At 53.8% G+C, this 24,007-nt stretch overlaps 1 protein-coding gene across 1 annotated transcript; it reads right to left on the bottom strand.

The window, feature by feature from the left end:
• Positions 1-909: 909 nt before the first annotated feature.
• On the bottom strand, positions 910-22,486 carry AP1M1 (adaptor related protein complex 1 subunit mu 1). Its single transcript, XM_045853413.1, has 12 exons — positions 22,326-22,486; positions 16,889-17,045; positions 16,204-16,271; positions 14,348-14,478; positions 13,516-13,663; positions 8,090-8,216; positions 7,080-7,222; positions 6,503-6,574; positions 5,699-5,857; positions 2,427-2,552; positions 1,813-1,888; positions 910-1,689 (listed from the first exon to the last, which is right to left on the bottom strand). The coding sequence occupies exons 1-12, from the start codon at positions 22,365-22,367 to the stop codon at positions 1,667-1,669; spliced, it is 1,272 nt and encodes a 423-aa protein (XP_045709369.1). The 5' UTR covers positions 22,368-22,486; the 3' UTR covers positions 910-1,666.
• Between the last annotated feature and the right edge of the window lie 1,521 nt (positions 22,487-24,007).

Genomic DNA, 24,007 nt, shown 5'->3' with positions numbered 1-24,007 from the left:
TGGCCCTTAAATCCCAACTCCTAGGCTCCCAAGAGCACCACCTCATGCTACTGCCTTGGTGCCTGCTTCCTTCATTTTAGGCTCTTGTACATTTCCCTTTTCTTCTAGGCTCAGCTGTGCATGTTCACCTTATTTTATGCATTTGTGTATTTACTGTGTCCCTGCCAGTCACAGTGCCCCAAACCTCACTGCAAGCAGGTCTGCTCTACACTGTGGATGGTCACTCTCTGCCCCTCAGGGGCGCTGGGGGCTGGAGCCTGGCCTCTGAGAATGGCAGATGGGATCAGCTGGGGGGCCTTGGGTGGGGCAGTCAGGCTACTGTGGGTGAGGGTGTGGGCGGGGCATCACAGGTGCCCGAGTTTGTGCCCTGAGGTGGGAAGTGTGGGGCTGGGAGATGGAACACAGCATCTACGGCAAGGGGGTGGGGCCGACAGGGCTGGCAGTGTTGGAGGAACAGTGGGCATGAGGGCGGTGCCCACAGAGGGAAACCGAGGCACTCCTGGCCCGAGCACCTGCCACAAGGGCCCTGTCCCGACACTACCTTGGCAGGTCAGGAGGGCCCATGAATCTGTCTAGTGAGCTCCCAGAGGGTATTGATGCTGCTGGTATGAGGACCACACTCTGAGAAAGTCCATCAGGAAGGGAACAGATGGGGGCAAGCTGTTGGCACTCTGCAGGTTGGGGGTGAGAGGGAGAGAACTTGCCTGTGTGCCCCCCAGGAGACACCCTGGTGGTCCAGTGCCACGGCCCTGTGGTCCACTGACTATTCCCTCCAGCTGGGGAGGGGAGTCGGGGAGAGGCACTGGGAGCTGGTGATACACACAAGGCCACACACAGCTTGGTGTGAGGCCTACACCTACCCGTCACCCTGGAGGCCTGTGCCACAGTGTGTTCGAGGGAAGGCAGGCAAAGGGTTTAATTAATGAAATTTAATCTAATTATGACACAAACGCAGACGGGGCAGGGGTGACCATGCACAGATGTGATGACCTGTGCCCTCTGAGGCCAGCAGCCCTCACTGCACCCACCTCCGAGTGGGACGAACACTGGTGTGGCTGAGTGACAGCACTGTGTGGCACGGGCTGGTCCTGGGGGGTGCCTCACTGAAGCTTGTGGGTCCAGGCCAGGAGCCCCCAAGGGGCCAAAGTGCTGGGGTTCTTCCCCAAGTGGAGGATGCCCACTGTGGAAGGGGGCAAGGGGGGGTCCCGCCCTCACTCAGTGCCGCTGGAGCTTCAGGACGAGGAGCGAGAGTGGACAGCAGGGTTCACGTAAACAGCAACGAAGGAAGAAGACAAAACGCCAGAGACTCAGAAGCACACGGTCGGCACAAGGGCAGCACCTGGCAAATGTTCCCGATCTTTGTGGCGCTTGGGACTGAGCAGACTGGAGGCCGCACAAGACCTCTGGTCAGGGGAGGCAACGCCTCCTTGCCCCACACCGACTCGGGGGCAAGGAGACAGGACATCTGGAAGACGAGCCTCTTCTGGGAGAAGGGACTTTGGAGACAAGAGTGGTGATGGCAGAGCAGGTATGCCTGGAGAAGGAAGGGGTCTCCTGGCAGAGCAGGGGCTGTGGCCAGTGTCAAGGTGTCCTCCTTCAGGCGGGCTTGATAGGCCTTCCGGTGCTTCCACCAGGCGCTTCTGCACCAGGGCGGGGCACTGCGCCCTCATTGGGTCCGGAGCTGGTAATCTAGGAGACGGGAGGGTGGTGTCCATGAGCACCATGCTGGGGAAAGGACCCTGGAGGCAGCCACTTGGCCTCTGGGGACCCTCTTAGCACCCCACCCCCCGCCCACGGGTGAGCTCCACGCACCTCCGTTCTGAGTGATGTAGCGGACCCACGGCAGGGCCTGGTAGCCGCTCTTTTCAATGATCTTCAGGTAGCGCACCTGAAACACAGGTGCCAGGGCCCTGAGCATGCATGCTGCCCCCTCCTGGTGACCCCTAGTCATCCCCCTAGGGCTGGGCAGGGCGGGCTGTGGGAGAGTGGAGCCTCTTTTAACTAAGAGATGCTGCAGAGAGCCAGGGTGTGTGCCCCCAGGTGTGGCCTCTACAGGACTCCTGGAGACGGACCCAGGTTTCTCCTCCCCTGGGAGGTTTCCCACAGAGGTGGCCAGGAAGATGGGCCCCACAGGGACACGTTTGTGGACACAGACACAGAGGCTCAGACTCCGGTTCTGGCGACTGAGTGAATCTCTGGGCTTGGAGCTGAAGCACAGGGCAGAGTCCGGGTAGACAGCGCGGATGGGCCTCTTCCCGCCGGGGCCCAGGCTGCCCGTGGACAGGCGCAGGGCTGCGGCAAGCCGACAACAGCCCTTTTCTAAGCTGGCTGTGTTGCTGTGTCACCTGCAACCCTCTGGGCCCCGACTGACTCTGAGTCCCCACTGTCCACGTCTGCTCTGGGCCCCGGCAGCCCCGGGCTCGTACCTGGATGCCAGAGGTAGTGAAGTAGGGGATCTCGAACTTGACACTGATAGGGGGCTTGCCCTCCTTGTCCTCAGCCTCCACACTGGGCAGGCCGAAGTGGGCCCGCATGAGGTACTCCTTGCCGCCCTGGGAAAGCAGACAGGGTGGGGATGGTCAGGCCAAGGCCCCAGCCCAGGCCAACCAGCAGTGTCCCTGGAGAACATGGGCCACCCACCTGGCCACCAAGCCCCCTCCTGTGTGGCCGGCAGACACCTGGCACCCTGGCCCCTTTCACATGTCCGTCCCACCAGCCCCAATGGGCAGACTTCAGGCTGAGATGGGAAAAACTGCTGAATTCTAAAGATCAAGAGAAATTAGTTTCACAAGCTCCCAGTGGGAGAAGACTAATTGCTTCAAGATAAATGAGACATAGGCCTCGGGAAGGAAGAGCGGAGGTGCAGGCTGCCCAGGGACAAAAGTCCAAGGGAACGCCCATGTGCCCAGTGTCAGGAGGGCGTCACTGGGCGATTACTCTAGGGACAGGGCTTGGAGCAGGGACAGGAATCTAAGGTAAAAAACGCCACTAGATAGGTTCTAGAAGCAAATGAGTGAATTCCTTTATAACTGGGAATGGAGAAGCCTTTCAAAGCATTACTTGAAAGACACAGTAAAAGAAAAAGACTAAAAAACTTGACTACAATAAATAACAATAATAAAACGAAGAAGCAACCCAGAAAGTTTACACAGCAAAAAAATAAAAAAATAAAAAAATAAAAATAAATACTAGAAGCAAAGTCAAAAGATAAACACACTGAGGAGAACCATTTCCAACTTATACATATATTTTTAATATTTTATAAAGTTCCTAATTTTCTTTTTTTCTTTTTTATTTATTTATTTTTAGAGAGGGAAGGGAAGGAGAAAGAAAGAGAGAGAGAAACATCAATGTGCGGTTGCTGGGGGCCGTGGCCTGCAACCCAGGCATGTGCCCTGACTTGGAATCGAACCTGCGATGCTTTGGTTTGCAGGCCGTGCTCAATCCACTGAGCTATGACAGCCAGGGTCCAACTTATATTTTTTAAAAAGTACTAATCTTGCCCATATTAAAAAGCTCTTTGGAAACTAAGGAAAAAATGACCAAATTTCACAGAAAAATGAGCAAAGACAGCTACTACTGCTACACAAACGCAAATGGCCCGGAGGCCTAAGGAAAGAAACTTCCTTTTGTTTGCAATGGCAAATGGCACAGAGTGAAAGCTCCGAGACGGCTCTACTGGAGAGGCCTAAGCGGTGATGACGGCATATAAACTGCACATGGAAAACCAGGATGGTCCAACAAAAGCTCCGAACGGGGTCCCCTCTGAGCCAGCGATTTCATTTCTGGCATGGACTCTGAAGCCACACGGACAAGGACACCATGCCGCAGGCCAGAGTCAACCATCAGCGCAGTCTCCCTCAAGCCAGAGGCTTCAAATAAGCGAAATGCCCTTCAGTGGGGGGCTGGCTGAACAAAGGCGGGAAAAGGCCCCCAGGGGAAAACTACCCGGTTGAAAAAAAGAACAAGGAAGACCTCCTTGTATAACCATTTCTCCTAAAAGGCTAGTAGGAAAAAAGCAAGAGACAGAACAGTGTTTCTCCTCCTTTTGGTAAGGAAAGAGGAGAAATAGTAATGTTCCCATTTACATTTGTTTCTTTGTACCAGAAGGCACTTCAGAAGGTGAAGGCACAAATGCTCTTCCATAACGGGAAAAGGGGGAGGGGGAAGGGAGGAAAGGAGACTTCTGGGTCTCCTTCGTTCCCCCCTTTTTAATAGTTTTGTCTTTCGAACCACAAAGATCTTACATTTAAAAACTGAATTAAAAAAGCAAACCCTGAATCAGTGTGTCAAACTGGCGACGTGGAGAATGATAAGGCAGGGGAAGGACACGCATATGTGTATGTATTTAAAACTATTTTTGCAGTTCCTTTTGTCCCTGGGGTACACTACTCCAAGTAATTCATCTCTGTGTGGTGTCTCAACTTGATACAGTGGTAAATTCATTTGGCTTTTGATTTTAGGAATCACTGTTTTTCCCCATTTTGATTTAATTTTGTTTTATACTCATGAAAACCACTTCGAAGGTTTCAAAGTCAAATGAAAATGTCAAAGATTAGAATGAAACAAGCCACAGACTACAAAATCAGGCGCAGCCCCTGCTGGTCGGCTCCAGCCCGCTCCTCCTCCCTGGCAGCTCACCGTGCAACTCATCTCCCGATCTACTCTCCCAGTGGTTTTGAACACAAACGCTATCTTAAACAGTGGAAACGGCTGGCAACCCAGGACAGCCATTACCACCTCTGAGGGATGCTATACTGCTGACAAAACCAACCACCAAGAAGACAGCCAGCGCCCTGGAAACTGCTTCTGACACAGGGCTGTGCAGAGAGCACTGGAACGCTTCCACTCCCTGTTCGCGGCGGCCAACAGAAACACACAGGAAGGTCAGAACAAAACACACCAGCAGGCTAACAGCAACTGCACATGGCACAGAATTACAGTCTGTTTCCTCCCCTTCCCTTCCTATATTTTCTATAATGTAATTGGTTGTGAGGGAAATTACTAACATGAAAAAAAGTAAGGCACTGGAAAGGCTGCACACCCAATTTCTTTAACTCAGTTGGGACCATCCCCAAGCCCCGCTGAGGGCCACAGAGAGGAGAATGTGGAGACACAGTGGCTGGCCGTGAGCCTGCGTCACCAAAGTTGGGGATGATGCAGTCGGCGCAGATGCACACCCACCTCCGAGGCTCTCTGGGCACTATCCCCGGAAACCCAGACTGAAGCGCTCAAAATCCTGAACACAAGCCAGGTGGCCTTGCCAGTGGGTGGAGCAGGCACGGGGCACAAAGCGCTACCTGTTCCAGAAGCTGGATTCCCGAAACCTGTGCTGTTCTGGCCTCAAGGTAGCTGGCCCCCTTCCAGGGGTGCCGAGTCCCAACCACAGGGTCAGAGAGCGGGAAAGGAAAGAGGGAGAAAGGGGACGCTGCACTGATGCTGAAGAGGAAGGTGGTGAGGGGTGCACAAAGCCAAGCCAGCCTCTGCTTTCCCAGAAGGCTCCGGCTTTCCCTCCTTGCCCAGCCAGCTCTTCAGCTCTCTATCCCCTCCCTCCTGACGCCCCCAGAAGCTGCAGGTGGAGATCCTAGCCCTGTATCTCATCTCAAGGCTTGTGGGTATCCCACCACTGCCGGGGCACAGGGAACTGGTGGAATGTGGGTGAGAGTCTGGAGGGCACCCCACTGAGAACAGTACGTACTGGGAAGGACTTGATGGACCACACAATCTCGCTGTTTTCAGGGACCCACTTGACGCTCCCCACTGTCGTCTTGAACTTGGGCGAGTCAGCATCATTGGGCACAGGGATGTGGATCTCCACGTTGTTGGCTGTTGACCGCCGCTTGAATTGGCTCTTGGCCTGGAGAACAGGCCCACGTGGTCAAGGTTTTGAAGGGTAAGAGCAAGACAAATCAGCCTCACCCACCATCCTGTGCCCACAAGGACCAGGTGCCCCTCGGCCCAGCATGCGGGACACTCCCCCAAGCTGACTGCTGCCCACTCTGAGACACTGCCTGCACCCTCTCTGAGCCCCTGAGATTCTCCCTACACTTGACTTTGAAAGTTATTTCTGCCTTCCTGTTCCCTTGGCCTTCGGGCTTCTCCTTCCTTCCTTCTGGCCCAGCCCAGGCCTGCTGGGACAAGTGCTGTGCCCTCATGGCCAGCCTGGGCCGGAGAGGGTTCCCTGAGAGGCAGATCGCTCCGCTTGGCAGATAGAAACCTACCGGATGCCTGGCCAAGGCTGCTGCCACAGTGGCCATATCCAGTACCTGGGCGGTGTGTTTTCTCTCTGTGCCTGAGGCCCACTCCCAAATCCGAGCTCAGAGTGAGGCAGCAAGGATGACAGCCACAGGCCAGGATGGGAGTCACTGAGTGTCATGGCCACCCCAGCCTCGCATCATAACTCTGTGCCAAAGGCCCAGGACAGGCGGAGACACAGGAACACCCTCACTGGGAAGGACTGTCCGCCCCCCAGGCTGACTCTGCCCACAGGACACGCACGCACCTTGACCATGTACTCGATGCGGCTGTGGGAATGCTTTTCAATCACCGACTCAATCCAAATCAAGGGCTTGACCTGTCGGGAGGACAGACGTGACACACACCTGGACGTTTTACAGAGCCCTGTTTCACAGAGGGGAGCCGGGGGCCCAGCTGCAAGCCCAGGTGTGAGCTCGACACACTGCTGCCTGGGGCTCTCGGAGGAGCCCACGGTCACACAGGTAAGACCAGAACACACAGGCCCAGACAGCAGGGAGATGCCAAGGGTGTCTGTGCCGGGGGCAGAAAAGAAAAGAAAAAAATGCAGAGCATATCACGGGCCCTACTGGTCAGGCTCCCAGGAAGGGGCAGTGGTGCCAAGGGGGCCTGGACCCTCACAAAGCCTGGGTCTTCAAACCCAGGGTTCTTGGAGCCAGGGCAGCCCCTGTGCCCGCCCTGGGCATCAACTCGTGGACGTGAGACTCATCCTGGATAGCAGCTGTCCCAACCACAGGCAGGAACCTGCCCCCACCCCAGAGCCTCCTCGGCTGCTGCCCAGTGGTGAGCATCAGCCGCACTGGAGAGGAGCTTGGTGCACTCACGTGGGTGTTGAGACGGTAGGACATGAGCTCGAACTCGCCGTCGGGTGGGATGAAGGAGATGGTGCGGTCGTTCTCGAAGCGCGAGAGCCGCACGCACTGGTGGAACTTCACGTCCTCCAGCTCCACTGACTTGCTTTTACCACCTGAGGGGAGTTGGGTGTCAGGGCAGGATAGACCTGGGGCCTCCAGTCACTCCCAGCAACACTCCTGCTGCCTGGGGCCCACGCCTGGCAGGGTAGAGCTCCCTCCAGATCTGTGAGAGCATCCTGGGCCACAAACACCACAAACACCAAAGGGGCCTGGTTCTGAGACAATCCTCCCCACCACATCCCCTGGAGACCCCACTCCCCACCCAGACACGGGGCTCATGCCGAGGGCAGGGCTGGTTGGCCTGGTTCACACCCAGTCACCAGGCAGGGCGGCTGCTCAGGACATGTTTGTTGAATGACCAAAAAACCCAGCTGGGGGTGTATGGTGCTGTCTCAGGGCTCACAAGGGTACTGGCCCCCTTTGTCCCTGGGCCCTCATCCTGTCTTGGTTTCCCACACCACAGAGGGCCAGGTGGGCCGAACACAGCCCTGGAGGGGAGCTGTTCTGAGAGGTTAGTGCCCGAGAGGCCCTGGTCACTGCTGCTACTGATGTGACCGTGACCAGGCAGATGCTTCTCCCACTGTGTCGGGCTGGGAGGTGGGTGACTGACCCAGTTTGCGCACACAAAGCCCCAGTGATCTGGACCCAAGGGCTGCTCTGGCCCTGCCCCACCATAGGAGGTCCTACTTCCAGGACAGGTCCCTCCTATTAATTTCAGGTGTCATTTCTAGGTATTAATTAATTTATTTTTACATTCGCCTTATAAACGATGTAAAAATATTTCTAAACCATGTGCCTGAGCCCCACCGTGCTCCCTCACTCAGGTGAACACTCCCTCACCTCTGATTTGAGCCCAGGATGAAGCCCCCACAGGGTGAGACCGGCCCTGTGCCCAGGGCCCCTGTGGCCCAGGTACTCACGGCCCGTGTTGTCGAAGAGGACCTTGTCGTTGAGGCCCAGGCGCAGCTCGGGCATGCCCGAGAGGAAGACCCGCATCTTGATGGAACCCACGATCTCGCTGCGTAAGACGTTGCCGTTGGCACTGACCTGCGGGGAGGGGGCAGGTGTGAGGGGAGGCCGCAGCTCATAGGCCACTGTCCCCACACCGATGTTGCGTGACTCTCCCACCCACATTCATTTGCGACGCCCTCCTCACTGTCCCCTGAGCTGCGGGGGCCGCATCTGTACCATCCAATCTTCCTGCCTGGGTCAGCAGGGCACACACTTGTGGCCCCACCCTCTGGGCCCCGAATCACACGAGCACCTTCTGCAAGGACAAGCCTGGTGACTGGGCCTGGAGTGCTGTCAAGGGCTCTCCCATGCACCATGCCCTCGGAGGAGCCCCAAATGCCCCAGGGCAGACCTGGAAGCTTGTCCATGTGGGGACTGGGGAGGTCCCCGGGCTCCCTCCCCTGAGGACTTGTTAAAGATGGAGCTTCCTGAGCCCTGACCCCTGCCAGCTCACCAGGACTGCTCTGAAGTCTGATGACCGTGGATCCAAAATAGCAGTGCACTTAAACAGAGAGAACTGCAGTGTGCACATGGACGGAAAAGATCCTCTGCACCAGGCACCCTCACCAGTCTGTGGGGTGGGGCTACCACGTGAGCAACCCTGTAACCCACATGCCAACAAGCAGGCATCTGCAAGCACGAGTAAAACTCCCAACAGATTGATGGGCACAGTGAGACTGCCCCAGGCTGCTGGCACTGCTCTCCCCAAGTCTGTTTTAGAGAAAAGGCCAGAGGCAAAAAGGATGGGGTCATGCACCACAGGAATGGAGCTGCTGGCCAGCCGGCACTGAGACCACAGTCCCAAGCACCACCTCAGAGCTCCACTCTGCACAAGGCCACGTCTACACCAGCAAGCAGTCTGGGTCTACCCGGGCCACTCCTCAGGGACACCAGCCACACTCACATGGTGGAGGGCCTAAGTTGCCCATCTCTGCAGAGAAGTAGGAGATTCTGTCCAGTCTTGAACCTGAGGGTCCCAACAGCACCATGTGACGTGCCCACATGAAAGCCCGTGGCTCTGACGGGACCAGAGACCTGAGGTGCTGAGTAGACGGAGGCTCAGAGAAAGGCACAAACAGGACAGAAGGTCCTGCAGATTCTGACTCCATCACCTCCATCGCTCGTTACACTCTGGCCACTGGCCTCTTGCTGTCCTCACCCCGGCAGGCAGCTCCCTAACCTCATGTGCCAGCAGCTGCCGCCTCCTCTGCCTCTCACCAGCCCTGACTGCCTGTCTCATCCCCTCTCTAGTGAGGGGCTATGTAAGCTGCTCCCTTCTGGGCCAGCAGGGGGACAGCACCCTGGGGCAGGAAGCACTCGGCGAGCAGGCGTAGACATAGGTCCTTACTTTGGAGGCTCTGGCTGGCTGTTATCCCCCTCTGCCTTACTCCAAAGATCCTCCGTGCTCCCCGTGACTGTGACTGCCCCTAGCTCCCCTTCTCTAGGGGGCTGTTTCCTCCTTGGGGAGTTGGGACTGCATGGCCTTCTGTAACTAAACATGTGAAACTACAAAACCTGGGAAGGAGGGCCCAGGAAGTGGGGACCAAAAGCCACAGAGCCCATGAGGCCAATGTTGGCCCTGCGGGCAGCCATCGGGACAGGGAGGCCTTCCCAGCTGAGGCCTGACAGGCGGCCCAAAGCCGCTATCTTCCACAGGGTGGGCACGGAGGAGGTGTTTGCCGAGGGACTGGCTGCTTAAGTACACCACTCTGCTCAGATTTCCGGAATCCGGAGGCCGATGTTGACTCGGCAGCCGGCTCTGCAAACACACTTGGGAATGAAGTGTTCTAACGTGCCTGGATGCCCACACCTGCCTCGTGCTGCCTCTGTGCACGGAGGAACAGGGTTCTTCGGGCACAGCCCCCGAAATATGCCCCGAGACCCTCTGAACTCTCCACACTTTCCCATGCAACTGTTTATAAACTGCTCTTGGGATTTTTGCTTTTCCACCCAGGACACCACAGAGCCAGATGGACCATATTTTGGGCTCAACAAACAGTTTAGACCAAGGTCCTCAGGCAGAACAGGAACACAGAGAGGCCACCATCTCGCCCCTTGGCTTAAAAAGTACAAAGGCAAAGAGAGTTACATTAAGTCCACTAGGAGCATCTCCTTGGCAAGCACTCCCCACAATGCCACGTCTGGGAACTCAGCCTCCAAAGCCACCACCCACGTAAGGAAGATGTTCAAGATGCATGTCTAAGGACGCACGAGCACGCTTATTTCTGCACTGCTTGTCACAGTGGGACTGGGCACACCTGAGCGAGCCACATGCCAGGACTGGCCCAGTCCTCCAGGGCCACCCAAATGGTGCAGGTGGGGCAACCTCTGACTGGAAGACAGGCAGACTGCAAGTGAGGCAGCGTTGGCGATTCTCCCTCTGGCACCAAATTCAACTACGAAACCTGGGCAGGAGGCACTGGCGACTACAGGGGACAGGAACGCTCGGCAGGGGAATCCAGGAGGAGCCGAGAAGGAGCAGCGCCCCTCCCTCCATGTGAAACGGACCAACTTAAAGAACTGAAATTTAGACTTAAAACTATTCTGAAAAAGCAATCTCCAGGTTCAGATCATTTCACTGGTGAATTCTACCAAATAAAAGGAAAAAATACAATTTATAATAGCTTCAAAAAATGAAATGCTTATGTAGAAATCTAATAATACATGCATTGGGTTGATCAAAAAGTCCATTATGTTTTTTCCCATATGATGGCTCTAGTAGCACTTAGTTGTCTTTAACTTCATTCGAAACAGTTGTGTTAGACTGTGTTGTGACAGCTGTCATATCAGTGTGCCCTAAAAAAACAAAAACAAAATTGGTGAATTTTTGTGCAGCCATTTTAACATTGAAGATGGGAGAAGAAACGCAACATTTTGGCATATTATGCTTTATTATTTCAAGAAAGGTAAAAAGGCAACTGAAACACAAAAAAGGTTTGTGCAGTGTGTGGAGAAGGTGCTGTGACTGATCGAACATGTCAAAAGTGGTTTGTAAAGTTTCTTGGTACTACTGACATTTTGGCCAAATAATTCTTTGCTGTGGGGCCATCCTATGCACTGGGAGATGTTTAGCAGCACCCCTGGCCTCTGCCCACTAGAAGCCAATAGCGGGAGATAACTGTCACACTCAGTATCCAAATCAATAGTTATTGGTGACAATAAAAAATGCGTCTTTTATTTTATGGAAAAAACCAAATGGACTTTTTGGCCAACCCAATACATGGCAAAAACTACAAAATACTGATGAAAGTAATCAAAGATGTCCTAAATGCAGGATGGGGCAAAAGTAGGTTTACAGAAAACAGAATCTATTCTTATATTATTATTTATTAATTGTATTATTTTCCATATTCACAACTGTAAACCTACTCTCCCCCACCCGGTATACAGACAGACAGTGTTTCATGGATAGTGAGACAATATACTAAAGATAACAATTCTCCCCCACACTGAATAATAGTTACTTAACATGATACCAATCAAACCCCAGCAGACTTTCTTGTAGATACAGGCAAGCTGATCCTAAAATGCTATAAAAAGGCACTGAATAGTTTTTGGGGAAAAAAGAGAGAATGTTGGGAGAGTCACATGATCTGATTTTCAGATTTACTATGAAGTCAGTTATCAAGACAGTGCGGTATTGGTGAACGGATCAACGCAACAGAATAGATGGTCTGGAGACGGTCTTGCACAAATATGGCCAACTGATTTTTGACAAATATGGCCAATTGATTTTTGGCAAAAATGCAAAAGGAATTCAATGGAGAAACCTTTCAAAAATGATGTTAGAACAACTGCAAAAAACTGCTATGTGCAAAATAAAAAATATAAACCTCATAGCCTATGTGAAATTTAACTCAGAACTAATCATAGATTTAAATGTAAAACTGTGAAGAAATAAATTTAGAATCAATATTTAAAAATCGATAAGACTTTCTAAAAATTAAAAACTTTTGCTCTGTGAAAGACACTGCCAAGAAAAGGAAAAGACAAGCAACAGAATGGGAGAAAACATTTGCAAATCACATATCTGACAAAAGAATTATATACTGAACTTCCAAAACTCAATAATTAGAAAACAGAAACCCAGTTTAAAAATGCTCAAGAGACATGAAGAGACATGTTTCCAAAGAGGCTATACAGGTGACAAAGCAGCACATAAAAAAGATATTCGCCATCATCAGCCACTAGGGGAATGCAAATTAAAGCCATGATGGACACCACTACATACATGTTAGGGTGGCAAAAATAAAAATGCTGATCACGGATGTGAACCAACCAGAATTCTCATATGTTATGGGGCAAGGTGCAAAGTGGTGTGGCCACTTTGGACAACAGCCCGATGGTTTCTTGTAGAAGTAAATATGCGCTGACCATACGACCCAGCAATCCCACTCCGTGGTATGTGCCCTAGAGAAATGAGGACTTCTGCGCACCTATAAGCCCCCACACAAAATGTTTAAGGCACCTCTATTCACAAAGGCCAAACACGGGAAACAACACGATGCCCTCTGGGTGAATGCATAAACACACTATGGTTCAGAATACAAGTAGAAATAAATATAAGAAGAAACAAACTTTTGATAAACACAGCACCGTGGATGAATCTCAAAGGCTGTATGCCGACTGAAAGAAGCCAGTCTCAAAAAGTAACATACTGTAGGGTTCCACTCCTATGACCACCTCAGAGAGAGAACTACAGTGACAGAGGTCCCACCAGTGGCTGCCGGGGCTGGAGACCGGCAGCAGGGCACAACCAGCAGGGGGTGGCGAGAGGGAGGCGTTCCCGCGACAGAGCTGCTCGGTGCCCCGACAACGGTAACAGGCGCACAGATACGTGCACACCCTAAAATTCATGGGTCACTTCTACCTAGTGATAATTTTTTAAAAAATAAAGATACACAAAACAGTAAAACAACAACAACCCCTCCCCCCAAAAAAACAAGGTGCCGGAGAACCACACTTTACGCTCTCAGCTGTAGAGAAAAACGTCATCTGTTTATGTACCTATAGAAAGAAGTCCTAAAGGATGACAATGAATTCTTAAGTGAGGTGGACTGATTACGGAATCATCTGCTCCCTAACTTTACATGCTCTTTAAACAAACAAACAAACAAAGTAACAATGTTCCTGTGTTGGTTCTAAGTGAGACAAGTTCATGAAGACTGAACAGCTCACATGGCAGTGAGCAACCCGAAGGAATCCCGCTGATCTACCATGTGGAACCTGAACATTTCTCAGGGCTTTGCTAGTTTTAAAAGACCAGCTGCTTTTACAATAATCACGGAGAAGGCATAATTTTTAAGAAAGAAAAAAAAAAAAAAAGGAAGCCTACCAAGAGGTTGACAGACTCAATGACATCCAAGAACACCTCGTTCTTCCGGTACTTGATGCCCTCGGACCGCCAGGACACTGCATTGGTGACAGTGGCTGGGGGCCTCGGGGCCCCCGTTTCCAGCTTGTGGCCTTCCTGAGTGATGTACCTGTGGGACCATGCTCAGCGTTAAGGTGGTCAGGCACTGCCATTCCTGAAAACAGTCCCTCACTGTAGCAGGTTCCAGAAAAGGCAGGCTCTGGTTTCACCCGTAGCTGTTTAAATTCAGGAATATCTTACAATTTCAAAAAAACCAACAAACTCGTTACAGTCAGCTCAGAACATTCTTTTGGGGGGTCCAAGGAGACAACTGTAATGAAGAAAACCACTGCTGGTATGTAGAGGTGGAATGACCCCCTTAGGGGAGTAACCTGGTGACCCCACCGCCACGTGGGGAGCAACAGGTATGAGATGTGGGCAAGTTACGCGGCTTCTGCGAGAGCCCTTTGCTCCCCTGTGCAAGTTAGAAACAGCACCTTGGATGGTGAATCAAGCGGATGTCAAGTGCTCACACAGGGCCCGGCCCACAGGAAGTGCTTAATCCATGGAGGCCACTAGTGAAGGGCAGGGCTCGAGAGGAGGAAGGTACTTGATCATATCTCCTCTGTGGCAATGAGAACAAAAGCAGGTGATCGACTCCCTACACCAAGCATTGAGTGCACTGTCATAGATGGAAAATAAAGACCCAGTGACAGGGAAATGCCCTTGCTACACAGGGCTGCTGCGTGGGAAAGGATCCCAAACTGCCCACTGCTGTGACCCCCACCCCAGACCCCCTGCTCTGCCCACTCACTCCTGCAGAATCTTGCTGTCTGTGGTCTGGGGGTAGCCGAAGTCCATGAGCTCATCCAGCAGTTCGTAGATGATGACGAAGTTGTCGCGGATGCTCTCCTCCTCCAGCTCCTTGAAGTACTCTGAGAACACCTGTGGCGTCGGCAGTGGGGACAGGCGGATGGGTGAGAGGAAGGAAGGAAGAAGGCGGAAATGCCTGCACAAGTCCATCTGCCCTTCATGCCCCAAGGCCCAGAGACAACAGCCCTTTTTCCCACAAGCTGCATTTGCCCATTTCCTAGGCTTGGTGACATACTATGGACTAGACCTTTGACTCAAGGGCAGCAATGTGGCTGCCTGAGAGGTAGGAACCAAGCTAGGGGTAGTAGGCGTCCTCTGAGACCTGGTCAGAAGCCCTGCGCCCCCATCCCCGAGGCCCACTCTCCTTCCCTGCCTGACAGCCAGCCCAGGCCTGCCCCCCACCCCGCCAGCTTCTCTTTAATCCCCACTGTGACTGCCACCCTTGGCCTCTGAGTTAGAGGTGACTCAAGTGAGAGGCAAGAGCCACGGGGGACAGGACAAGTGGTCAAGTGGTGTTCCTGGACATTTCCAGCCGCCCTGAGCTGCCTGTCTATACAGCTATGCAGGCAGATTTATCTTCCCTGTTTCCATAGGAAATAAAAAGGCTCAAGGAAAGAATGCTAAGGGCGGATGTTTCATTGGCACCAACGCTAAAGGAAAGTCAGCAGAGTAGAGGGAACGGCCAGACAATGCAGAAAGGAAAGCTCTCCCTCCTCACTTCCCCCGGCCCAGGCCCAGCCTCCGTCAGGCCACCGCTCCACATGCAGGCCTGCTCGGGGCTCTCCTCCTGCCCCGTGCCCCCGCCACGTCCTCACCGCCAGACCAGCCGGTTCCCCAAGGTTTAGCACAGGTGGCTCCTGAGCTCCGTGCAGAGGGTACCACTGGAGGTATAAAAGTTTTCTTGGGCCCACCCCAGGCCTCCTGGGTTCGATTCTCCACTTTCTTCAACCCCACATTCCAGCTTCAGCCGGGTCCCTCCATTTTTCTTCTAGGAGTTGCAGCAACCTCTTCACTGGCCTCCCTGCTGCCCACACATTCTTTCTCCACTCAGCAGCCAGAGACGATCTCAACTCGGATCAGGTCTGGGCAGGCTTCACTTAAAGCCCCCCGCCATCTCTCATCACACTTGGACTAAAGTCTGAACTCACTAGGCCATGTATGCTGCCCGCTACGCCCACCATGGCCCAGCCCCACCAACCTTGCTGACCTCAGCCCCAAACTCTGTCCCTTGCTCCGTGTCCTGGGCACACTGGCCTGCCTGAGGTTCTCTGACCGTGCCACGTGCACTCCTGCCCCAGGGCATTGGCACTCGCAGCTCTCTCTGCCTATCTCGCTGTCAGCCTGGGCCTGGCGTGTGTGAGCTCTCCCCATGGCTAGCTTCAGAGGGCCTCTACTTTGAGCGCCTCCCAGGAGATTCTGAGCAGAACGTGGCTCTGTCCTTCTCCTGCTTACCTCACCTCTCCGAGTCCTGCTGACTCTGCTGGCCAGCCTCCAGCCTTCCACGGCCAGCTTGGGAGCATACTTATTCCTCCCGAGCTGGGAGCACCCCTGCCTGCCCTGAGCCCTACCTTCTCCTGTTCACTTCCCTCTCCTCACTAGGACCTGAGGGATGGGTGGGTGGGGCAGCTAAGGCTGTCGAATCCCGTACATGGGACAACTGGAGCTCCCCCAGCCTACTTTCTGGGATTTCGGCCCCAGAACTCCCTGGGGCTGCTGCAGCTCTTGGGTGGCTGGTATGGGGAGGCACACGAGAGCCAGGGTGACCAACGCCCCTCCGGGGCCCGTGACCGGACTCACCTGCACCACCTTATAGAGGAAAGAGAATACCAGTGACACGCACGCATTCTTCTTGGAGGTGGCGACCACTGCATGGCGGCCACAGTTAAGGAGCATTCAGAGGCCTGGGCCGCCACCTCTCGGACCCTGGGGCTCAGAGCCTCCCGCAGCCCTTCCTTAGCTGTTCACTTCCCATCACATTTACGGTGATATACTACAAGACCCTGCAATATGCACCCTGGTGACCACTTGGGCTTCACTCCTACCACACATCCCTTCTCCATGGTCCAGCCACCCATCCCATAGCTTCTGGAATGAGCCTTGCTTTCCCTGGCAGAGCCTTCACTCAGGCCTAGTGCTCCTTGGGCCTGACCACTCCTCTGGCTGGCAGACACCTCGCGTTCCTGCAGGTCTCCTCCAGAATGTCACCTCCTCAGGGAAGCCTTCCTGGATCCCCAGACCAGATGAGGTCTCCATCACACCCCCTCTTCTTCTAACACTCATCACCCTTGTCCATCTCCTCAGGCAGCAGGGAGCTCCAGGAGAGCAGGGCAGAGCCGGGCCTCAGGGCCTTGCCATGCCCGGGCCAGCTGTGTGCCAGGCCAGGGCAGGTGCTGACAGCTCTCAGCTGCACATGTGCACGCACACATGTGCACACGTACTGCCCACCAAGGAGTCCCCTGGGGGCTCTCCCGCAAAAGGATACGATACAGGTTGTTGTGCTTGATCCACATGAAGCGGACGCCCCCATGGGCCAGGATGGGCGACAGCATGCCCTCCTCCTCCTTCTCCATCAGGATGGGCATGAAGTGCTCCACTTCCGACATGTCCACGTCACCTCGGTAGTTCCGGCAGATGAGGACCTGGGCCAGGGCGGGAGACAGGGAAGGTGCTTTCATTTTGAGTGCCTGAGGGTGAGACTCACCAATTTCCCTCACTCAGGGGACTCCAATCATGCCTCTGTCAAAGGGCACAGGTGGAGGCCACCTGATTGCCACCTCCAGGGAATTCCTCAGGAAAGCGTTTCCCAAGTGAACTTCTGCAGGGGCCAGCAGGGTTCTTCGCATTCCTGGGGGGAGGGGATGGGGACCACGGGTCCAGGACTGAATTACTAGGGGTACACCTGGTCCAACAATGTCCCAGAGGCCCTCACTGCAGGCCTCCTCTGAGCCTTTCCCGTGTTGCCTCAGCCTGCTCTTCTGCCTGGGTCAGGGCCCCTGTTTGGGGGTCTGCCGGAAACCCCGTGTGGCGCGGGGAGAAGCCCTTCTCCTGTCTTTCTCTTTCACAGGCTGGGGGTCTGGATACGTGGCACCCAGAACGAAGAATGGGACAACCACTTCAGTCAAGTTTGGCAGATCCTCACAAAGCTAAACCAGCTTACGACCCAGCCATTCTTCTCTCAGGTATTTACACAAGGGAAGGGAAACCGTACTCTTCGTGGGAAGGTTCAGACACAAACGTTCGGGCAACTTCACTTGCAATGGGCCTGGGCTGGAGGGACGCTAACGTCCTTCGGCAGGTGAAGACAGACACAAACCATGTCCACCCACACCATGGGACGGACAGTCCTCAGCCAGGAAAAGGAGTGACCACTGACACATGCACCAGCATGAAGGACTCCCGGGGTGACTGAGCCAGTGAGGGAAATCAGACAGGGGAGAGCAGCGTATCCTGCGTGATTCCACTTGTATACAATCCTGGGAGATGGTGACACAAAACACATCAGTGGCTATCCGGGGACAAGCTGGACAGAGGGCTGAACAAAGGGGTATGAGGAATATTTAGGGGGTGACAAACGTGTGCTTGACTTCCTGGGTACATACCATGACTGCCTCTCAACCTCTAGGCTTTAAGCCAGCTTATAGATCTGAGTTATACCTCCCTGAAGGAAAAGCGGGTCTGAGGCTTTGCCAGGCTGAGCAAGGCTGTCTTTGGAGATGACGCCTAGAGCTGGTGCCACTCTCGTGGGCCCACGAGAAAAGCCAACTGCAAGGCTCAGAAATGCGCTGGAATCGTGGCTGAGCTGACCAACCTGTGAACCACCTGTCTCAGAGCCCATTCTAAGCCTGGGGGGTGAGGGAGAGAGGGAGAGAGAGAGAATACCTTCCTTTCCTAGTTTCTCTTTCCTGGACTCTGCACCCTGTTCCTGCTGAGACTCAGGCTTCTTAGGGACCCAGCACCCAGTGGATGAGCTTGCAGGCCCCTGGACTAGGCTGAGGGACTCCTGTGTATTCCCTCATATACTCCTTGCCAGGAGTACAAACTTCCCCATGCACTGCCCCAGCCATGAGGTAGGACTGATTCTTACAGGGATGGATGTGTTGTCCGGAGGTCATCACTTGCCTGAGGACACAGAACGGCCCAGCCGAGTCAGGATCCCAGCCCCACTTCTCACCTCCACAGGGTCACTGCTGCTTGCTACACACACTGTTTTCTTGGACTTCCCAAGGCCCACCTTCCAATTTTGGGGACTGCTACTGGAATAGATCCCCTGGGTCCTCAGACTGCTCCAAGAGCAGGGGACAACTTTTTTGCTCACTCTCACCAGGGACACACAGAGGTCTGCTCACTAAACAAGGATGCACCATGTGTCCCTCTATGGGGGCACTGTGCTCAGCCTGGGGACACACAGATGACCAAGGCAAATAGGGTCCCTACACTGGAATACCTGCTTGGGGGAACTAAGGACATCTCTTGAAGTATGACATTCAAACTGAGGCCTGAGGGGACAAACGGGATACAAGCAGAGGGACCAGTGTGACTGAGGCCACGAGTGTGGGGGACACAGCTCTGGTCAGGTGGAGTGAGGACAGCCAGCTATAAGCTGGATCCCCAATGAGAGGACAAAGGCAGGAGACAGATTGGCGAAGGCAGGCAACATTGAGGTGACAATCTCCCAACTCTGCTGTTGCTCTTAACCCACAATTTCTTTCCCTGACTTAAAGAGAAGTGAGACTAGGTCTCTCCCTGATGAAACTGCTGCCCGCCCTGGCCTCCCCTCACACAGAACAGACTGCAGGTCTGCCCCCAGCTCTCTGGTTCTTCACAGCCCCTCCGACACCTCTGGTCCGTGCTCCCCTGGCTCACCCCACTCTAGTCCTCGCGGCCCCCTTGCTGGTCTCTGAGCGACCCACATCTGCTCCTGCTTCGGGGCCTTTGCGCATACACCCCCCCTTGCCCAAAATGCCCTAGCACACCTCTTTTCATTTCTCAAGCCTCGGCTCAGATGGCACTTTCTCCAAGAAATCTTTCCCGCTTGCTCTGGCTGAGAGAGCACATCCCACCCCTCTCCACCCCCAGCCCCAGTGCACCTTCACCACCCTCACCACAGCTGCATTCTACTGAACATATTTATTCGTGTCCTCAATTACTGCCTGTCGCTTCTACCAGAGTCTAAGAGTCCCTGAGAACAGCCACCACTTCCAACTCATTCGCCGCTGGGTCCCACCCTCCAGAACAGGGCCCGGCCCATGGTAGCTGCTTGGTAAGCGTCTGTGCAGTACGCAGGGGTGAGAAAAAGGAGGCCAAAACAATGCCCAGGTCTCCAATGTTCACAATTCCCCGGACAGCAGTGCCACTCACTGAGACAGAGAGAGAGTAGGTGTGGGGGAGGGGATTGGTAGTTGGTCTCGGTAAATGCCGAGTTTGTGTTTGCTGGGGGACCTCCATGGTGGCCCACACAGGCTGGCGGGTTTTCAGATGAGTGCTCTGGACTACAGTGCGAATTTGAGAGTCAGAGGCACACTGGCATGGGTGAAAGGCAGCCCAAGGAGAGCAGAGCACGAGACGTGCACCGAGGCCCGAGCCTGAGGGGCAACATCCCAGGGGAGGGCAGGAGAGAGGGGCCGGCAGCCAGGGAGAGAAACAGGAGAAAAACTGAGCCCAGTGACCTGGAGGCCAGCAGAAGCCTGCTGAGGAGGAAGTGATAGTGGGGTCAGAAGCTACAGAGAAGCAAGAAAAGAGATAAGGGCAGAGGAGTGTAGTGAAGGGCTTTCTGTCAGCTAAGTATGGCCATGCTGGTCTCCTTGGCAATCAGAGGTTCTGGGGTAGACAGATGTGCCCTGATGGGGAATCAAACCTATAACCCTGCTGTTGCACAGGACGACGCTCCAACTGAGCAACTGAGCCAGGGCCTGGTTGTGAATTTCTTGATGTGCTATGACCTTATTTTGGTTTAAATGCAGTCTACGCAGGAGGCAAACTTTCAAAGCATGCGCTCTGTGGGGAGTGGAGTAATAAATAACACGATGGCTGCCTCAGGTGCTTCCCACCAGGCAGGACTGACCATGTTTCTCCTGGGCTACCATGTCCTCATGGTGGCTCCTGAGATCAAATTGGTCCCCTCTGGCCCTCTTTCCCGTCTGGACATCCTCAACACCCACAGCCCTTCTCTTGCCGTCCTCCACACTCCAGCATTACCCAAAACTTTTGGGGGGCTCCTCACCATTTGAGCCCATTGCAACACTTTCTTGCCCATTTGACTGCCAGCTGATCACCTTTCTAGCTCTTCTCAGAAGCACCATAATAATCTCTCCAGCCAAAACTGAGGCTGGGTAGTTGTATTACCTGGGGCCTTGTCCATGCCCTATGGCTAACTAGACCTGACTATCTGGACCCTTGTGCTTCTCCAGCCAGATTTCCAGGACCATGGGTGCTAGTATGGACTGCAAGCCCAGTATGGTGAAGGCACCTGCCTAAGGTCACACCACTGAGCTCTGACCTCAGCCATAACTCCACAGTCACAGTGAGATGGTCAGCACGGGGCTCAGTGCACATTAGGTGCTGCTGAAGAGACAAGTGAGCTGTGACAGGCAGTCTGTGAAACCCCTGGGGACCTGGTTGCCAAGGTGGAAGCAAGAACATATGCTATCAGGACTTAGGGACCCATCTTGCACCCACCCAGCCTTGGCATACCCTGTCTTTCCTTGCCTCTAAGACGACTGGGGAAGGAAGCCCAGCACTGGGAATCACTAGTTGTTGACTCTGAGTGGCACCCAAGGCAGGAAACCCACTCAAGGAACTCTGGGAAAGTGCTGGGGTGGAGAGTAAGACGGGGAGCAGCAGCCACTTCAACTTCACTTTCCCCTACTTCTGAGCTAACTCCTGTTTGCCCCATCTCGGTCTGACACCCACGGTTCTCTCACTGATCAACCTGGGGCTTAAAGTTTAATGTTGTTGGGCCTCTCCTTGTTGCTCCTAGATGCAAGGGGCCAGATATTCCCTTGCCTTCCATCCAGCAGGATGGATTAGAGGGAAGGCAGCAGACACTTCTAAAAGGATTTAAGAACTCTCTACGCAGCTTTCTCAGAAAAGACACCTGGGTCTTAGTTATGTCCAACTCCCACTTCGTGTCTCAGACTTGTCACTCCCTCCAGGGAGCCTTCCCTGACCCCCAGCTGAGGCTGAGTCTCCCTATTCTACCCTCACTGCAGCACCACTGCAAACTACATTTATTTGCTTTTTTTTTTTTGAAATCAGTGTCCCTCACCCTCAGACTGTGAGCTGCAGAACACCACCTGACTCTGCTCACCCAAGGCGGCCCAAGGCTTAGCACCCTGCCTGGCACCTAAGAGGTGCTCCTCAAATTATCAGCTGAATGAACAAATGGTTCTGGGTTCACTCAACCTACCACTTCTGTGACCAGTGTGACCCTGAGTGGGTTACTTCTCCGTGCCTCAGTTTCTCCCCTTTGTAAAATGGCTCTCCCACCACCCACCTCGCCTAACCCCTGTAACTTAATGTCACAACGAATGTTAATAAATTCATAGAGATTGGCAGACAGACACAGCCAGATAAACAGAAGCTTGCACTAGTCCCAGGGGGCGGATCTGGCCCGAAGACACACTGGTCCCGACCTGCCTCACCACCTCTGGCCCAGGGTCGCGCAGCCGCTCTGTTCTAGATCTGGCTCCCAAGCAGGCTTCAGCTCGCCTTCCCCACGGCCCACACGGAGGTCTGAGACCCCGGCTCACAGGAAAAGCGAGACTGGGCAGACCGGTTGTCAAGCACGAGGGTAAGACCGATCGGTTTCTTTGCATAGGACCAGGGTGGGCCCCACTGGGCGGTTACCCAGCAACAGCTTTGGTCCCCAGGGATGAGGTCCTCGCCGGTTGCCTGGCAACAGGGTGGGGAGCCCTCCGTACCTTGCCCTTCAGGTCCAACACGTAAACGGCACTTGCGGACATGGCGGCTGCGGGAAGTCTCGGCAGTGGCCGAGGGTGGTGGCGACAGCAAAAACTGCCAGGCGTTGAGGAAGCCTAGGCACTCCCCGCGACCGTTCGCCTCCACTTCCGGTCCCGAGAGTCGCGCGGGACCGTTATGTCCGGTCGGGGGAGGAGCTGCCAGAAATGCGCAGGCGTGGGGCGGAATATGCGCAGGCGCAATACGCCCAATGAGACTATATTTCCCACTCCCACCTAAAGCATCCCGGAAGTAAGACCCAGAGGGGTGGGGTCGGGCGGAGCCAACTGATAAGGCGGCACCCTTTAGCTGCCCAGCCGGGCAATGAAAACTTAGTAGCTGGGAACTCCGACCTGTGAGCTTAGGTAGGTGAGAGATCCCCCTGCTGGATCCATGTGGGGCCCAGCCCTATGGAACTATTCTGGTGGGGGAGTCCAGGAAACAAATGTGCAGTCGCCGACTGTGATACATTTTACGGGAAGGGGTAAGGTTACTTGGAAAGAGGGCAAACAAATCCTGAGTGGCAATCAAGCCTAATCAACAGTCACTACCTGTCATCTGTTAGTGTCAACATTCGTCAGCGAAAAAGCCTGTATTTTCTGGAGTGATCTTAAAACCACACCCCATTGAAACTGGGCGAAAAGCACGTTTTTATTTCGGTAGTTAAGTGACCCCTAAGATTAGTCAGTTGAATTGTATATCATTCGCTTTTACTAACATTTAGGCTGTGGAAAAGTGCCTGCATTCTGTGCCAACGAACCATACAGTGCCTTGGTGATCCCAATCACAGCCATTAACTCTTGCTGCCTGCCTCAGTTTTGGTCGTTTCTCCTTATCTCTCTCTGGGGCTTTGAAAGATGGCTTTTGCAGTATGTCCTCTGCTTAGGATAAAGATCAAGTGCAGGAAAACCCAAGAACACTGGAATATTCCCTAGTCTGGAAGCAGTCTTGCACAAAGCAACCCAGAGAAGCTTCTTCACAATCTTAAACACACACTGGGTGACGTGATCTGTGTTGGTCAGTGAGAGAGTACGTGGAGAAATCTCGAAGATGAGATGCCACCCTGAACTTTCTGGTCCCAGGTAAGTCAATGCCGCTATACAAGGGAACTAAACCACACCACATGGAGTAGGACCACCTGGCTGAGCACAACCAACAGAACTGGGAAATCCTGTAGTTTTAAGCCACTTCATTTTGAAGAGGTTTATTAGACAGGGAGAATTGGAATGTTAATCTTCCACATACTGACTTCTTGCTGTACATCATGCTTCAGACCCCAACTTCTGGCTCATGAATTAAAAAAGACCTGCAGAGCCCTGGATGGTGTGGTTCAGTGGATTGAGTGCTGGTCTGTGAACCAAATGGTTACTGGTTCGCTTCCAAGTCAGGGTGCATGCCTGGGTTGCAGGCCAGACCCCCAGTAGGGGGCACACAAGAGGCAACCACACATTGATGTTTCTCTCCCTCTCTCCTTCCCTTCCTCTATCCCTAAAAATAAATAAAATCTTAAAAAAAAAGTGACCTGCAAGTGCCTTTACACCAGGCGATAGGGGAGGCTACCCAAAGTAGCCAGAGCTCATGAGTATGTCACCTCTTAGGTGGATTGTGAACCACAGGTGGAAACACATCTAATTTTCTCCAAATT

This window comes from Phyllostomus hastatus, unplaced genomic scaffold (genome assembly GCF_019186645.2).
Source record: "Phyllostomus hastatus isolate PE091 unplaced genomic scaffold, TTU_PhHast_1.1 phas_contig_98, whole genome shotgun sequence".
In the NCBI taxonomy this organism is placed as follows: Eukaryota; Metazoa; Chordata; class Mammalia; order Chiroptera; family Phyllostomidae; genus Phyllostomus; species Phyllostomus hastatus.
The sequence above is the reverse complement of the archived record's forward strand: the minus strand, read 5'-3'. Positions and strand labels throughout refer to the sequence as shown.